The sequence below is a fragment of the Ctenopharyngodon idella genome, chromosome 16, assembly GCF_019924925.1.
Source record: "Ctenopharyngodon idella isolate HZGC_01 chromosome 16, HZGC01, whole genome shotgun sequence".
NCBI classification, from domain to species: Eukaryota; Metazoa; Chordata; class Actinopteri; order Cypriniformes; family Xenocyprididae; genus Ctenopharyngodon; species Ctenopharyngodon idella.
Genome location: NC_067235.1, coordinates 21,832,390 through 21,851,034, shown reverse-complemented (window position 1 = coordinate 21,851,034; position 18,645 = coordinate 21,832,390). Strand labels below are relative to the sequence as shown.

General features: G+C 35.8%; 2 protein-coding genes across 2 annotated transcripts; both read left to right on the top strand.

Annotated features, from left to right (window-relative positions):
• The first annotated feature begins 317 nt into the window (after positions 1 to 317).
• Positions 318 to 14,965, top strand: tmc4 (transmembrane channel-like 4). Its single transcript, XM_051864317.1, has 16 exons — positions 318 to 485; positions 1,912 to 2,086; positions 2,491 to 2,633; positions 4,987 to 5,154; positions 7,406 to 7,491; positions 9,359 to 9,504; positions 9,596 to 9,743; positions 9,941 to 10,099; positions 11,931 to 12,085; positions 12,394 to 12,520; positions 12,801 to 12,898; positions 12,996 to 13,179; positions 13,265 to 13,395; positions 13,497 to 13,652; positions 13,875 to 13,953; positions 14,247 to 14,965. The coding sequence occupies exons 1-16, from the start codon at positions 443 to 445 to the stop codon at positions 14,427 to 14,429; spliced, it is 2,181 nt and encodes a 726-aa protein (XP_051720277.1). The 5' UTR covers positions 318 to 442; the 3' UTR covers positions 14,430 to 14,965.
• A 174-nt stretch (positions 14,966 to 15,139) lies between these two features.
• leng1 (leukocyte receptor cluster (LRC) member 1) lies at positions 15,140 to 18,130 on the top strand. Its single transcript, XM_051864320.1, has 4 exons — positions 15,140 to 15,604; positions 15,829 to 16,023; positions 16,348 to 16,649; positions 17,582 to 18,130. Exons 1-4 carry the CDS (start codon positions 15,473 to 15,475, stop codon positions 17,793 to 17,795), a joined length of 843 nt encoding a protein of 280 aa, XP_051720280.1. The 5' UTR covers positions 15,140 to 15,472; the 3' UTR covers positions 17,796 to 18,130.
• Positions 18,131 to 18,645: the final 515 nt, after the last annotated feature.

Below are 18,645 nucleotides of genomic sequence, written 5' to 3'. Positions count from 1 at the left end.
TAAAGGAAAATTCTTACCAAAGCTTATAACAAGAAAGATTCAACCAATTTAAAACATTATTATTTAATTATTAGTCATTATTCAACCAAATCACAACCAATTTAATGAATCTTCTGTCAATCCACAGAGAAAGGTAACATTCCAATTGAAGAGTGTTTTCTTCACTCATGGTAACAGGATCTGTCAGTAGGTTGCCTTTGTCTCTTTGTCACAGTGTTCAGCTGGTGTTCAGCTGGTAATAAGTACAAGGAAGTGTTTCCAAACTTTATTTCCATAAGATTCAAAGTCCAAATGACAGTCCTGACGCACCTGTGTACTTCTCCGTAATGGGAATTTGCCAAATTATAGTCATGCACTGCTGACATCTGCTCTTTTTTCGATTGAGCTGGTTGTTTTCTTGTTTGTTTTATGTAGAATCTTTGTTAACAGTACCTGATTTCTGATGGAGCTAAGATCATTCAACAACCAAGTCCATCCAACTCCAGGTAAGAGAGTATGTGTAATGAAAGCTAATGTGATAAAATAAGCATAAGGGGGGACAGAGTTTATTTACTCTCAGGTTAGCTAGAAAATTAGTCCCAAGTACAAGAAAGAGCTGTATAAGCTTTCTTTTACAGCTGAATAACTGGAAAATCTTAAGCTATTACAAGACATAATTTTGGGGAACGTATATTTTACAGTTCCTTAACTGTACGTCATTAAATTATGTAATTTCTATACCAACTTGTTTGAGCTATTAAAACACGTTTCTTACTGTAAAATGCACTGATAATAATCAATGTACATCATAATAACCAAACATTTTGAATAACAAATGTCAGTAGGCAATTCTGAGAAAGCCTTTTCCATAAATTAAGACAAGGAGATTAAAATGTGTAAATAATCATACTATTTAGTATGTACTAACTACTTTTTTTACAATTATATAGTGAGGTAACTAATCAGTTAATAACTTTTAACTGTTGCTTTTTCATGTTCTTTATTTATTACAATTACTAACTGTTACTGATTAAACTGTAATTGTGTAAATTTAACAGCGTATGTTAAATTTGTTGATGTATGTCCTTAACTATATTTATTCTGTGTTATTTTGGAAGTGTTAAAGAGAACTGGCAGGGATATATAGGTCATGGCTATGTTTAGAAAGGCAGTGCATAGAATATTTTCAGAGCTGATGGGAAAATGCTGCTCCAGTTTGTTCTCGGTCCTATTTTTTAACACAGCAATTACTGTAGTTGACTGTAATGTCTCCCAGTACAGTTAAACGTCAGTATTATAATTTTCTTGCCATATATCATTTTAACATACACTGTAAAAAAAAATAATGCAGGTGGTAAACGACAAAGCCTCATGAAGAATCAGAGTTCATCACAAATAGCTTTTCCATGAGCTGAAGTATATACTAATATAAAGAAGGTGCACAGAGTGATTCACGCAAATGCAAAACACCATCATGGTAACCCACAACACTTAAGTAATGCAATAAACATTCATTAAACAACAGAAGAAGTAACATAAAACCCTAATGTACATAACTGATAACAAAAATTATTAAGAAACATGGTTATTTAAACAAAATACTTTCAAATGTGGAGTGTCACACAGGGAATTGTGGGAATATCAGTTTACAGTTTTTGACTGTAAATTATACATTGATTTGTTCTTTTTTACTTCTAAAAATTGTAAAATTTACAGCATTTTACTGTGAAAATTACATAAAATGTCTGGTAATAGCTTTTACAGTTTTTCCCTGTATATAGTACTGGAACTTACTGTTAACCCATTTACAATTTTTTTCCGTAGTGTTTTTACAATATTTTACCGTTAAAATCACATTCATTTTTTACAGTGTACCAACTTTTGTAATTGTTATTACTCTGACATGCATCTGTTTTCTCTGAACACCAACAGACTACCCTAGTCCTTATGGTTCCCAGCATTCATTGAGGTTACGGACAGTTCCAGCTCAAGATACCAGTGCGGTTCAGTTTGATTGGGCCTCCCCCCCTGAAGATGCTGAAGACTCTGATGAGCCTCGAAATCTCCGCGAGCTGCCGCTGCACATGGGCCTGAAGAGAGCAGTATGGTATACATGCATTATCTCATTCCATAATTGTACTAGTGTCAACTTTTACATTTTTACATTACTAAAATTCAGAATTGAAGAAAAACAATTCTTTCTCTGTGTTAAAGGGATAGTTCAAACAAAAATGAAATTTCTGTCATTAATTACTCACCCTCATGTCTTTCCACACCCGTAAGACCGGATGTCATAAAAAATATCTTAATTTGTGTTCCAAAGATGAACAAAGGTTTTATGGGTGTGGAACGGCATGAGGATGAGTAATTAATGACAGAAATTTCATTGTTTGTGTGAACTAACCCTTTAACACTAGCTCTGAAAAGTTTCAGACAGAATTATCCTCTGAAACTTTTAGTTGTAGAAAGTTTAATCGTAATATGGCTTGTTTTTCTCTCACTTTCTTCCAGGCAGGTGCAACAGATGAGAGTTCCAGTTGTTTCTAGCTCTTGGAACATCAAGCAATCACAGACATTTCGCCGTTTCTGTGAGGTTGCCAAATACGTTCTCAGCTATTTTGTTCTGTGGAAAAGGGGAATCCAAAGGATAGGAGGTGAAATATAAAACAAACAAAAAATAGTTAACATAAATGAGAAATGCTGCTCTCATTAGCACATACATGTTTTTTCCCCTGAAAAATGATAAGTAAATAATTTACATTTAATCATTTAGCAGACGCTTTTATCCAAAGCGACTTACAAATGAGGAGAGAAATAGAAGCAATCAAACCAACAATAGGGCAACAATATGCAAATGCTGTGACCAGTCCCAGTTAATCCACCACATACACGTAGAAAGTTTTTTATAAAAATAGATATAGAATAGTAACTGTTAATATTAATGGGTCAAGTGTTGCCAAAAAAGATGCGTCTTCAGCCGTTTCTTGAAAATGGCTAAAGACTCAGCGGCTCAGGTTGAGTTAGGCAGGTCATTCCACCAGCAGGGAGCAATCCAGGTAAAGGTCAGTGAAAGTGATTTTGTGCTTCTTTGAGATGACACCACAAATCGCCATTCACTTGCACAACACAAGTTTCTGGATGGCACGTAAGTCTGGAGTAATGAGTTTAGGTAGACAGCAAAATCCCCTGAGTTAAATCAACTCTGTTCAGAGAACATATGGTTCCTCTCTACATAGAGTTAAAATAACACTGAAGCAGAGTTAAAGTTAATGAGATAATATGCTGTTTGTGGAGTTGTTTAATCAGATCTTGAGAGATTTATTGTCTTTTATCTTCATTTGAGTTCATCTTAGGCTGTGGCTGGAAGTCAGTTGTAGTTCAGTGATTCTGCTTGTTAACAGTAGGTGTTCATCACTAATGCTCAATCATCACTTAATTATCTCATTAACTTTAACTCTGCTTCAGTGTTACTTTAAAGGAACACTCCCTTTTTTTGAAAATAGGCTAATTTTCCAACTCCCCTAGAGTTAAACAGTTGAGTTTTACCGTTTTCAAATCCATTCAGCCGATCTCCGGGTCTGGCGGTACCACTTTTAGCATAGCTTAGCATAGTTCATTGAATCTGATTAGACCGTTAGCATCTCGCTCAAAAATGACCAAAGAGTTTCGATAATAATCAAGGAACTTTGCTGCCATACCATGGGTGCAGCAGGTGCAATGATATTGTCTCTCACAAATGTCTCCATGGTTGCAAGGCACGCTCCCTGTGCAAGCAGGGGGTCACAGGCGCTGTGTACTATCATTGTGCCTTCTGCACCCATGGTACGGCAGCAAAGTTCCTTGATTATTACGCCGGAATGAGAGTATAGTTCCTAGCCATATCGGCCTAGAAAATCGCAACTTTTTATTTTCCGTTGGTCTTAGTACACAATGTAACTACAGAAGAGTCAAGTTTTAAATAGGAAAAATATTGAAACTCTTTGGTCATTTTTGAGCGAGATGCTAACGGTCTAATCAGATTCAATGAACTATGCTAAGCTATGCTAAAAGTGGTACCGCCAGACCCGGAGATCGGCTGAATGGATTCGAAAATGGTAAAATTCAACTGTTTAACTCTAGGGGAGTTGGAAAATGAGCCTATTTTCAAAAAAGTGGAGTGTTCCTTCAACACTATATAGAGAGGGACCATATGTACTCTGAGCAGAGTTGATTTAACTCTGGGGATGTTGCTGTGTATAGGGGTGCCGAGCCAGTGGTTGTTCTGTAGGCAAACATCAGTGCCTTGAATTTTCTAGAATGATGCAAGTGCCAGTTGGCAACCACTGCAATTTTATGAGTAGAGGTGTGACGTGTGCTGTCTTCAGCTGGTTACTCTTGCTGCAGCATTCTGGATCAGTTGTAGAGGTTTGACAGAGCATGCTGGAAGGCCTGCCAAGAGAGCATTACAATAGTCCAGTCTGAATAGAACAAGAGCTTGGGCAAGGAGTTGCGCAGCATGCTCCGATAGGAAGGGTTTGATCCTGCTAATGTTATATAGGGCAAATCTGCAGGACCGGGCAGTTCTAGCAATGTGGTCTGTGAAGTTCAACTGATCATTAATCACAACTTCAAGCTTTCTGGCTGTCCTAGATGTTTTGGTTGACGAACCTAGCTGAATGGAGAAGTTTTGATGGAGTGTTGGGTTGGCCGGGACCACAAGCAGGTCTGTCTTCGCAAGGTTTAGTAAAAGGTGGTGGTTGTTCATCCAGCAAGAAATGTCTGTCAGGCAGGCTGAGATGCAAGCAGCGTCGGATCCTCTGGTTGGAATGAGAGGTAGAGTTGTGTGTCATCAGCATAGCAGTGATAGGAAAAAACAATCATCTGGTCATCTAAGAAAAGATGCCAAGAACAAGATATAAGTCTAATGGAGATGAAAGAAACAAGTTCATTAAAAATAAACTTTGTATTCAAAAAAAAAAGTTGTATTCATATTTTTTCCCTTTCCTTTATTCACTTGTTTTCTTGTAGGTCACTTTGGTGGAGGAGTCCAATCCTACTTCCTGTTCCTGAGATTTCTTGTGATTCTCAACTTCCTGTCCTCCTTGTTAATCGCAGCATTTGTCCTCATTCCCAGCATTGTGTTTCGCTCCACGAACTCCATGTCTAACTCCACTATCCCTGCAATCAATCTAACCGGTAGGAACACAATCTCCACTGATAAAAATGATTTTATGGTGAAGTAAATACTACAGAAAAAACAAATGTAATTTCTACATGAAAAAGTAACTTCAGGCAAGAATTTAAAAAAAAAAAAAACTAAATAAATTCTATATTAGCACTCAATTCAAGCTTGTAGAAATTAAAGTGTAAATATCAACATTATAAAGTTAAGTAAAACTACTCAACTTTTCTGATAATGGTGTTCCTATCATAATTAATGAGGTTGATTAGTTTTACAGCTGTATTTACACTGTTTTAACATTGGTTTTGTGGTTATGTTTAGTAACTTTCCATTTTGTGACATTTGACATTTTCTACTCAAAATGGCACGTTCGTACTTAAAAACGATCCATGGAATGTTACCGTCATTGTGTATTGTGTACCAAGTATTAAGGTCTCTGTGTTCAGCTGCTGTGTTATTTATGTAGATATGATGTCTACACAATACCTATTGTATTATTTACTTAGATGTTTCTAAGTAAAGCAGTTTAATTCAGTGTTGTATTATTTGAGTAAAATGTATTGCAAAGGCAACTTCAACTAAACAGAAATTACTCAACCTTTTAGTCTGCTGGTGAAATTAAAATTACTTATTTTATTTGTTAATTTTACTTAACTTAAAATATGGGTGCTAAATCTTGCAAAAGAAAAATTAAAATAAATTTTACTTGTTATTTTTTTTCAGTGTGGTATAAAAACCAGGGCCCGTATTTATCAAGCCTCTGAAAATTACTCACAAGAACACTGCTAAGAATTGACTTAAGAGTAAAAAAATTCTTGGCTCAAAGCTGCTTTTAAAAATTAGTTATCAAGCATCACAGTCGTAATTTAAGTGAAGTGTAGGACTAAATTTTAAGTGTCAGTCTTAGAGATGATTCACAACACTTTGCTGTGCCACAAACAGGATTTTGGATGACGACATAGGCATGGACCAATCACTGAATAGAGTTCCTTATTTAAGAATATTCTCAGATAAATTCACATTCAATGGTGAAATTCCTAAGAGGAGTTTACATTCAACACACATTTGACAATAATGAATTTTCAAGAGAATACATTATGATATACACATTGGAAATGAAAGATACATTTTAATTGCAAATTTTAAACCAGTGTGCTGTTAATGGACCTGCCTATATGTAGCCTAGATTTTATTAAATAATCAGCCACCATGGATTCCAAAAGACTGGCGCGAGGAAGAAGCACTACTCGTCGTTAAAAATTTCAAAAACATTCTTGCTGAAAGATTTGCGCATGTCTCTGTCTCCTCAGTGCCATCACAAGTCCCTACTGGCAACTTCTAACCACTTGAGAGCCCTCTCGAGCTGTCTTAAATAACTGGGAGAATTAGAGTGATTCTTAGCTTTAAGAAATGTGATAACTTGCTTTTATACTTAAGTTTGAAAGTAGGAGTACATTTCATGAATTCTAAGCACTTAAGACTAAAATGGCACTTTGAGAAACTTGATAAATACAGGCCCTGATTTCCATGCTTCAGTGCCTCTAATGAGAACATTCTAGCTGGTTACTGGATAACACAATCCTCTCTTTCTGACCTGAGATCCTTTATAATATTAGAAAAAGCTGCATGACCCTGACAACCTGTTTAGCACTAGTACCTTCAATAGTAACTTCACAATATTAAATAACAAAATATAACAGCACTGATGTCATGTCATGTTCAAATGCTGAGGTAATCAACTTTGTCCTGCAAAGTTTATTTCCAACCTGCTTCAGCACACCTGCCTGTGATTTTCAAGAGATCCTGAAGAAGAGCTTGATTGGCTGGTCCCTGTGTGTTTCACTAGGGTTGGAGCTAAACTCTGCAGGACAGTGGGTCCCCAGGAGCAGGCTTAAGCATTTGTTGATTTGGTTAATAATTCATTATAATAGCTAATCCTTTCAAAGAAAACCTTAGATCACATTAGAAACAGTTTGACTATTTTAATAATGTTTAAGAGATTAAATAGGGTCTTTTCTTCCCTCCTTGTTCTGATAGCCTATGTTTCCTGTAGTTATAAATAGTTTGCTGGAATTCCCCCAATGCAAATTTACTAATCCTCTACTCCTAATATTATTGAATTCAGGGTAAAACACTATCAGGAAATAACCCTCTTTGTTGAAATAGTATTCAAATTAAATACAATGAACTGGTTTCAATTCATTTCATTTTAATAGTATTTTTTTAATCTGCAATCAAATTTTCATATTATTTTGTTTGAAACAGGTAAAGATATATGCTTGCAGTATGATCCAAAACCTGATACCCTGATGGTGTTTTTCACATACTTTCTGGACCTGGTCTCAGGAACGGTATGGATGCACTCAGTGAATACGTTTCTAAATGAGGCCTAATGGTTAGAAGGTCAGACTGGTAACCCAAAGGTTGTTGGTTCGATTCTCAATACCGACAGGAAATGACTGAGGTGCTTTTGAGCAAGGCACCTATAACCCCCAGTTGCTCCCCGGGTGCCACAGCAAAATGGTTGCCCACTGCTCTGTGTGTGTGTGTGTGTGTGTGTGTGTGTGTGTTCACTACTCCTAATGTGTGTGTGCACTAACTTGGATGGGTTAAATGCAGAGGACAAATTCCAATTATGTGTTACCATACTTGGTCTTAACATTGTTCTAGTTTTCAGTGTCACATGATCCTTAAGAAATAATTCAAATATGCTGATTTGGTGCTCAAGAAACATTTTTTATGATTATCACCATCGAAAATGGTTGTGCTGCGTTATATTTTTATGGAAGCTGTGATACATTGTTTTTCTTTGGATTCTTTAATAAATAGAAAGAACTGCAGTTTTTTTAAATATACAGTACTGTGCAAAAATCTTAGGCACACCAGTATTTTTACCCCCCCAAAAGGTTTTTAAGCCAGTTATTTATATCTTTTGTTGTAGTGTGTCAGTGGGAAATATCAGTTCACATTTCTAAACATTAATTTTGCCATTAATTGTAATAATCCAGTGAGATTTTTGTATGCACAAGGAGTCTGACAACAGCCGGTGCTCCACACTGAGATCTGATCTCACCATCATCAAGTCTGTCTGGGATTACATGAAGAAACAGATGAAACTGCGACAAACTAAATCTAGAAGAACTGTGGCCGTGTCTCCAAGACGCTTGAAAAAACCGACCTGCAAAGCTACCTGAAAAACGATGCGCAAGTGGAACTAGGAAAAATGCTGTTTTAGACACAAAGGGTGGTCACACCAAATATTGATTTGATTTGGTTAATAGAAGTTAATTGATAAATAAAATCTATTTTTGACTGTATTTTTGAAAGCATCCTCACTTTACAGCATTTTTACACAAGTGCCTAAAACTTCTCACAGTACTGTAACTTTGCAGGTCAGTTTCTTCAAGCGTCTTGGAGACACGGCCACAGTTCTTCTGGATTTAGTTTGTCTCAGTTTCATCTGTTTCTTCATGTAATCCCAGACAGACTCGATGATGGTGAGATCAGATCTCAGTGTGGAACACCGGCTGTTGTCAGACTCCTTGTGCTTTAAAAAATCTCACTGGAATATTAAAATTAATGACAAAATTAATGTTTGGAAATGTTAACTGATATTTCCTACTGTACACTACAGCAAAAGATATAAATAACTGGCTTAAAACCATTTTGGGGGGGTGAAAATACTGGTGTGTCTAAGACTTTTGCACAGTAGCGTATATATTTTTGTAACACTTTTTTATCAATTTAATGCATCCTTGCTAAAAAAAAAAAAGTACAATTTTTTTTCAAAAAATAAAAAAATAAAAAAAATAAAAAATCTCATTGCTCCAAACTGTTGAATGGTTAAGTAAGTATATGAATTTAATAACATCTTTAAAAAAAAATTTAAATTTAAATTTAAAGCTTTTAAATTTAAACCGGCAGCCTTTTAATTTAAACTTTAGTTTGATGTCAGAATAACAATGAGGGCTAAAGGGTACTTGAGCACGAAAAGGCAAATGGAATGAGAATTTAAGTAAAAGTAAAGTAAACAATGTGTTTTTTTCAGGAATTATTATGTTTGTTTGCAAGCCTGTTCTTAAATAATGTAAAACATAAGTCAGGACTCACTCTGAATAGAAAACAAATAGAAAATAATCCCTGTATATTTAGTCTTATTTATTTTATTTTTTTATTGTGAATATCTACTAAATAATCTTTGATCATGTCTTCCGTCAGGGGTTTATGGAGTATTCATACCTGTTCTATGGCTACTATAATAATTCAATGATTGAGAGTAAAGGCTTCTCTTACAACATCCCTCTGGCCTATCTGTTGACGGCAGCCTTCTACTTCCTCTTCTGCTTCATTTGTATGATTATTAGGTAAGTCTTGTCAGCTTTGTGAGAATGTTTTACCAGCATATTAATAGAACATTGCTGAATTATCAAGTTGACATCCCTGATTGACCAACAGAATGGGCGGCACGGCTCGTGTTGCTGTAGTGACGGGTGGAGGAGCAGCAGGGAGTTACAGTGTGCTGGTGTTTACTGGATGGGATCACGGTCTCCAAGGAGACCGCGTAACAAAACTTAAACAAAACAATTTTCGCTATCGGTTACAGGTTTGTGTATTGGAAAACAAGTTTGAAATTAAATGCCTTCATAAATATTGTTTAACAATACAGTGAGTAATTGTGTAGGGGCGGGTTTCTTTTGGAAAAGAAATCTTTAAAAGGAAACCGCTAGTGGAGAGTATTATGTTTATCTTGACTACATTTTTTTTTTTGTTTATCTTTCTCCCTGTGTCTCTCTCTGTCAGGTGGATCTAGAAGAGGAAAGAATTAAAAAGAAGGCTGCCTCCCTGACTTTGGGCCAAACAGTCTCTCTCTATGCGCTCCGTGTTTTCCTTAACATAGTTGTCTTAATACTCATTGGTGCAACTTTCTATGGCATTGCTGTGGCAACCCAGTTCAGCCAGGTTAGCTGAAGTTAAAAAACACCAGTTACTAAAACTAAATAGTCGCATTAAAACTTACATAAGTCCCATAATGCCTTGGGCCAGTAAATCCTGATCGACGCATTGTGATGTAGAGATTAAGTTGTCTAGTGCTGCGTCTGAAATCAAATACTTGCCTAATAGAGTATGTGAAAAACTGTATGCCAACAGAGTAGTATGTCTGAATACATAGTATTCGAAAAACAGTACTTGAATGGATGACCTACTACCTCTGCAGAGGTTGTGAAGTGCGCATTCGATGGATACTTTACTATCCCATGAGGCCATAGGAGAGGAGTTGTGAATAAAGCGATTAACACCATAGGTCACATGCAGTGCTGGGTAGTAACTGATTATATGTAATCCTGGATTACATAATCAGATTCTTAAAATTACATACTTGTAACTGGATTATATTACATTTTAAAATACTCGTAATCAGACTACAGTTACTTTTTTATTGATTACATGAGTACTTCACAAAATATTCACAAAATGGCAGTAAATTATTTTTCAGTAACTGAAAATATTTTTCAGTTAATGGCAGTAAATTCAATGATTCTCCCTAATTCTCCAAATTTTATCTTTTAAATGTTCCTTTCTAAAAAAGCCTATAACTTAATTATATGTTCTGAAAGTCTTCCAGTTTTGTGGAATTGCACACCCAAGAACGGCCAATATTAGGCAGCTAATTACATGGAAAATTGAGAGGCCACACTGCATAAACAAGTAAAATATTTTTTTATAAGTGTTTTATTTTGATGTTTTAGTTGTTTCTACTAAAAATGAGTATTGTCAGCTTTATTTAATAAGTGTTTGTTCAGTCAACTCAACATTGCTGAGTGAAACACACAAATTAATGTTGACATAACTAACCGGGCAGTGGATCCATAGTTCCCAGAATGCTTTGCAAGGGACTGCATTAGAAGAGTAAATTTAGGGATTAAGTGCTATTTTGTGTGTTTTTCAGTAAAGAGAAAGATGTTGTTAGTTTATGTTAGTGTTTAATGTTCACTTATGTTGGACATTTAGAAGAGTGGCACCTGTGTTTTTAGGCTGACCACTCATATATTATAGGATAGAATTCCTGCTCTCAATTAAATTGAGTTTGTTCAATGAATTATTTTTTTGAGTGCATTTTGTAGAGCAAATAGTTAATTTATTAAGGTAAATTAAGTCAATAAATGTGTTAACCTTATGTATTAAGTAAACTGCACATATAAATATTATGTAACAGTGACAAATTCAAATGATTTGTATTTACTCAAAGAAATGTTGTCAGCTTTACTTGAATTTCTTTTGTTCATACAACTAAATTGTTATTTGTACAAATTACTCAATATAGTTGCATGGAACCACTTGACACTGCTTTTTTAAGTAAATCCAACAATTAGTTTATTTTTTTAGTGTTTACTAAATACAATTTTCACCATGTAATTTGTATTCAGTAATGGATTACAGTTGGTAAGTAGTCTACCCAGCACTGGTCACACGACAGTGACAACATGGCGGATGTATGTCCGAATTTCATTCATACTACACACATTCATACTCTATAGAATGTACTTTTTTTAATGGTTGCAAAGTAAGTTTCAAACCAGTTGTAGTACCTACTATACAGCATACGATTTCGGACGCAGCATAGGTCTATTTTTTCCTTACAGAAAGTTTTAAGATGATATATAAGTAAGATTATAAAAGTAGTGCAAAAATCTATATTTTTGATGTATTTATTTATTTGGTTGAGGTTCTGATTACCCTGTTGGGCTTTATTTTTTGACAATTAATTGATTGAAATCTCTTTTTCTTTTAGTCTGAGAAAACATCAGGCTTTAAGGGGCTGCTGTTGCAATACTTACCCTCCATGGTCATAACAGCAAGCAATTTTGTGGTGCCTTTACTGTGTGACAAGATTGCATTACTGGAAAAGTATTCTCCCAGTACCACGGTCATCCTGGCCTTGCTACGGTTAGATCAACACTCACACCAACACAGAATAAAGATATCAAAGAGAACAAACAGCAGAACAATGAAGAGCAGTACTTGTTTAGCCTTGGTTAAAACCTCATTGAGAGCTCTTAGCCTGCAGTTTCTTTTGTGACCCTCATTAAATAGCTTTTAAAATGAATCATTTCAAATGAAGCACCATCATTTTCTCTAAATACTCACACATTGTTCATTCATCCACTGCTCTGTTTGATTTGTCTTTGTCATTATTCTTTTAGAGACTCTTATGCTTGCTCAGTTTTACTCATTCTCTCCATTTGTCATTGTAGAGCGGTCTTCCTGCGTTTGGTGAGTTTGGGTGTTTTGCTGTACACTCTATGGCAACAGATTACCTGTGAGGGAGAAATCAACAGCAAAAACTGTATACCCTGCAATTATTATTACGATCAATATAAGGTAACCAATGAAAGATATGCACTCATTCATAATTTGGTCAGATACACTACCATTCAAAAGTTTGCGGTCGGTTTTTAAGAAGTGTAATGTAATTTACTCCTGTGATGACAAAGCTGTGATGACAAAAAAAAAAAAAAAAAAAATCTTTTTAAATCTTACTGATCCCAAACTTTTAAACAGATTGATGTCTTACTGTTTAATCCCCAAGGATTCACAAAAATGCAGCTTCTTTCTTTTTCTTTTTTTTTTTACTTTCAATCCCTCTTTCACAACCACATAGTGCTGGGAGACACGAGTTGGACAGGAAATGTATAAACTGACTCTTTTTGACTTCCTGATTACCATCGCAACACTAATCCTGGTAGAATTCCCACGCAGGTCTGTTTACTTTTTTTTTTTGTGTGTGTGTGTGTATTAGGTCATAGATTTCTATATATAAAAATTTATGTCTATAACTTATTTTTGGCATTTTCAGGATTGTGGTGGATCATTGCTCATGTAAACTGGCTCAGTTGGTGGGACGGCAAGAGTTTGTGGTTGCCCCAAATGTTCTTGCTCTAGTTTACAGTCAAACGGTGGTTTGGACTGGAGCTCTTTTCTGTCCGTTGCTGCCATTCATCAACACCATCAAATTCATCCTCTTTTATTACTGCAAAAAGGTACCACGGCATGAGCACAACCTTCTCAGACACATACATGCAATTGATTGCAATTGCTCATTTTGTCCATGTTTGTTTGTGTCAGGTAACTCTCTTCCAGAACTGTCAACCGGCAACAAGAAACTTCCGATCCACCACCTCCAACTTCTTCTTCCTGTTGGTTCTGCTCTTCGGATGGATGTTGGCCAGCGTGGTTCTCCTTTACAGCTTGGCTAAGTGAGTGAGGCCTGCCACTCTCCATGTTGTTTTTAATGACAGAAAGAGAATATTAATGTATAATCATGTAAATGTAATGCTTTTTTTTTTTTTTTTGGTAGGATCCATCCATCTTATGGCTGTGGGCCTTTCCGCTTTCACCAAACAATGTGGGAGGTTGTACCAGGAGCTGTCAAAATGCTAAACAACACCAGTGCAGAATTCCTGTTTTATGTTGGATCCCAGAATTTCTCTATACCACTCTTCATCTTCTCCTGGTCAGTATAAACAGCCTTGGGTCAATTCAGGATTTCTTATGGTTTCATGGAACACTTTACTCAACATGCCTTCTATCAGTATACTTTAATGTGTTTAAAATCATTAATTTATATTGATAAATAATGCTAAAAAAGAGAGGACTGCTTATGATATAATTGTTGATGAAAATGTGATAAAAATGTCCATTTATGTATTACATGTATTTGGTATTTAATACACAGTGTTCTCCTGTGCTATGTGAGCGCTTCAACATCTATCCACGGGAAAAGTGTAGCACTCCTGAAGTCCCAGTGTAAGCTGGTAAGTGCTTGGTTATTAGTAATTCAAATCTGCAGAGTAGAATGGTTATGCATATTTAAATTGCGCAATGTGTGTAATTGTATAATACAATAATATTTATTTACAATAAGTTCACTTGGTATACCTTGTGTTTGAGGTCTGAATATAATGTAGATAACACTAAAAGCCAAGATAAAATAATATAACATTTAAAATAAGGGGTGTGATCACCTAAGTCTTTCTTCTTTCCAGTTTAACCTTACTGAAACCATTATTAATCCATCCTTTAATCCGTATTTATCTGGGTGTAACAGGAACAGCGTGACAAGCAATTCCTGGTTCGACAAATTGAAGAGCTGAATGCCACAATGCAGAAGGAACAACGTAAACCACAGCAGCCCCAGAGAGAGACTGAGCCCTTCTACCACACAGCAACACGGTGGAATCAACATGACAATTATGCATTTGACCCCGATGAAGACCCGAGGCCATATTAAGACTTTGATAAAGCGCAGTGTATGCTGGAATACAACCAATGATTGTTTACAGAAATACAACCAACGATAGTTTACAGAAATACAACCAATGATAGTTTTAGTACCAGTAAAAAGTTCTGTCACAGGAATAAATTACATTTTAAAATATATTAAAATAGAAAAATATTTAAAATTGTAATATTTCATATTATTTGGTGAACATAAGAGACTTCTTTCAAAAACATTTTAAAATCTTACTGACACCATTTGAATTATAGTGTAGAAATGTTTATATGTAGGCTATACAAAATATGCATGTTTATGAGAAAATGAGTGTTTTGACACACAAAAACTTTTGTGATGGATAATGTAAATGTCCCAGGCTTTATTACGTTGTACCTCCTTAAGCATAAAATTCTAATTATTTTTTTTACTCAAGTCTTTGTTAATTTTGTATTCCATTCTTTTTCAAACCATGAAAACACAGAAAAAATGAGTACCTCTACTCAAACGGCTTCTATTTTGAAAACAAAAATTAAAATATCAGTATAAAATGCTGAGCGTTATGATGACTACAAAACATATTCCTCACATGAGAAAGTATTTCATGAATTGGGCACTGAGAATTTTATCTCTGATAAACAAAAGGCCTTCTTTGAGGGTTTTTTTTTTAGATGCGCCCTCATGTGGTAGTCTACATGTAGTTACATGACTGTCCACTGCGTCACACATATTTTACGTGTGACGTAGTGCACACTACGGCAACTTACTTCCGGTGTTTGCAAAGCTCTCTTTCCATAGCATTTAGTTGGTGTATTTTTTTCGAAAACTATTTTAATGTGTTTTGTTGTGAATAGGCAGTATGAAAGAAACGGATCTGACATTTACCGACGAGATTCACTTACGAGTTTAAATTTCGTTGCGTAGTTAATCGACGAGGCTATTTGTTTTGAGCCTTAACTGAGGGGTTTCCGCATTTTTTGGATCATGTTTGTGCCCTGACAAACTCGCTTCGAATCCACAATTATATTTGTCCGTTTGGCTGTTCTCTTAAGTATTTCACAATGAACATTTTGCCCAAAAAGAGCTGGCATGTGCGCAATAAGGACAACGTTGCGCGCGTGCGCCGCGACGAGGCTCGTGCAGCGGAGGAAGAACGCGAGATTCAAAAACGAGTAGAACGAGCAGAGCAAGAGGTAACCATAGCAACCCAGCATCCTTCCACTGTTTCTAGGTTAATTTACTACATTCTCAGCCCCTCCGGAAAAAATAAAAAATATATATATATTTTTTTTTTTAAAAAGTGGATTTTGTTGGTTTCGCAAGTATCATAAATATAATGCATGATTAAATGCTGTTTCTATTCTGTCTACGTTGCTATGTACATTTTATGCTGAATGTCTGTCCCATAATCCCTCAGGCTCGAACCGAGTATTTGAGAAAGAAATCTCGAGCCGCCCTTCAGCAGACAGGGGAATGGACTGAGGATGGAGAGGCGGCGGCGGAGACAAGCCGAGGAGCCAGAGAGATAGAACACCTAAATCTTTTTCCACTAGAGGACTCCTCTGAAAAGAAAGGAAATGCAGAATACCTCAAAGAGAAGAAGGAAGAGCAGGTGTGACAAAAAGATTAAACACATCCTTCCAGTTTTAATGTTTGTTTGTTTGTTTTAAAGTAACCATGAAATCAAAATGGACAATTCTTAATATTTTATGGAATATTTCAGTATTTATTATAAATGACTTATACTTCCCCTCCCTCTTTTACTGGTGTGAGGGCGGGACAACCTGTCACTCACATGACATCACAGCAATAGCAACCCACAGCAATCCGTTTCATGTCAACATTAAGATTTAGCAATATACTTTCCATTTTGCCATTGTGACAGTCTCTTTTAAATTGTAATTTTTAAACATGTTTTTGTGATATTTTATTCTAGGAGAAGCAAGAACGTGCTATTGGGATTTTAGTGTCTCTAGGTCCCGCTCCTGGAACAGAAGCCACTCCCTGGTACCTGAAAGGCGGAAAAGACAAAGAGGAAGAGAGAGACAAAAAAGAGAAAGGCAAAAACAAGCAAAGAAGCATAACTGAAGAGGAAAGAGAAAAGAAAGACAGGAAGCTGAAAGACAGTTTGGATCCCCTTAAAGAAATGAAGAAAGCACTGGCAGTGAAAGACAGAAAGGAGAAAAAGCATAAGAAGAAGGAGAAGAAAGACAGAGGAGAGAAGAGGAGTGGAGAGAGGTGCGAAATCATTTTTCTATTTCTGTCAACACCAATGAAGCATCTTGCCTGAATACACAACAGTTTAGTCATACTTCACAAGTCGTTATGATCACTGAGCCGTTTCTTGAAAGTGAAAATGTGACCGTGAGTATTTGCAGCATGCGAGAATTTGATGTATATATGTTTGTACTCTCTACCGTTCTAAAGTTTGGGACGTTTTTATTTGTTTTGTTTTTGAAAGAAGTCTCTTATACTCACCATAGCTGCAGTTATTTGATCAAAAAGTACAGTAAAAACAGTAATGTTGTTAAATATTATTACAATTTTAAAAGACTTTATAATGTTTTTTTAAAATCTAATTAGTTCCTTTAATGGCAAAGCTGAATTGTTGCAGTCAATACTCCAGTCTTCAGTGTCACATGATCCTTCAAAAATCATTCTAATATGCTGATATTAAAATATTGCTGCCCAAGGAACATTTCTTATTATTATCAGTGTTGATAACAGTTGTGCTGCTTAATATTTTTGCAGGATCCTTTGATGAATAAAAAAACAGCATTTATTTGAAACAGAAATCTTTAGTAACATTATAAATGTCTTCACTGTCACTTTTGATCAATTTAACATATCCTTGTTGACTGCAAGTATTGCTTTTTCCAAAACTTTTGAACGGTAGTGTAAATGCATTTATAATTAGTATGTTTTTGCTTTCAAATATTTTCATGATGTCATTTTCCATCATGAAAATATTTTTTTTTTCTGTAGTGTATTGCAGTCTAGAATAACTGGATATAAAACAACAAATGAGAAAATATTACTTAAATTACACTCTGAAAATCATTTCCCTTGCAAACTAGATCATGTACAGGCCATGAGTATGCATGAGTAGATGCACACCACACTACTTGCGAACCTTTTCATCCTGAAATGATTTCTTTTATTCACGACAGTTCAATTGAGAGGTTAAGGGCTGAACGATTGCAGAGAGAAGCGGAGGAGAGGAAAAGGACACAGGCTTTACTGGAACAGAGGAGTGGAGGCGGGAAAGAAAAAGAGCTCGAGCGAGAGATGGGGGATCGAGACAGACCATACAACAGCGCCTACTTTCCTGAATTGGCACGGAAAAGGCAAAGGAGAGACAGAGATCAGTTTGGCTTTTATTAGCTAACAAAGGTTTTAATTCACTAAGTCTAGAATTTGCAGAACTGTTTTGTGATCGGACAAGAAATTAGCCACATGCAAAGTGTGAAAACCATTTAAAATGACTGATTGCTACCTAAAAGCCATCGATCTGGGCCTCTGCATCACTTTTATTGGCATCAGATGACTTGGTAAAAAATGGACAAACAGGAAACCCTCCTGTTTGCCTGTATTTGTGCTGACAGCACAAGAGCAAATAAGCTGTTGTAAAAATGTCGTGTTTTGATTTGTAAGACCTGCATCAGTTGTCTTCCCGTACAAATATGAGGCATCAGCATTAAAACATGGACAAGCCGTTATTGTGAGACTAAGAACATCTCTTTGCTGCTGATACTGGAGTCCATAAAATATTTTCATTACACCCTAGTATTGCATAGATGGACTAAACGACAAAAAGTCTGGTCCATATCGCCGCTTATTCTGGCATTATTACTGTTTGACCCTAATGTAAAGCAAATTTTTTTTTTTTTCTGAGATAGATTAATATAATATATCATAATATATTGTGAAAAAAATGGGGTAGCAGTCTCTGTGATCAGTTGTACAGAAAATGCATGGAAATATAATAGAAAATGTACAGTACAGAAAATAACTAACAAAGCAGAATATAGAGATATGTGCAATATGCATCAGACCATCACGTGCTGTGGGAATGCCGTCTGAAGCTGACACTATGGAAAGAAGTCATTGAGGACCATCAACTGTTTGGTTACAAACATTCTTCAAAATATCTTCCTTTGCGTTCAGCAGAATAAAGAAATTTATGCAGGTTTGGAACAACTTGAGGGTGAGTAGCCTAAATGATGACAATTTT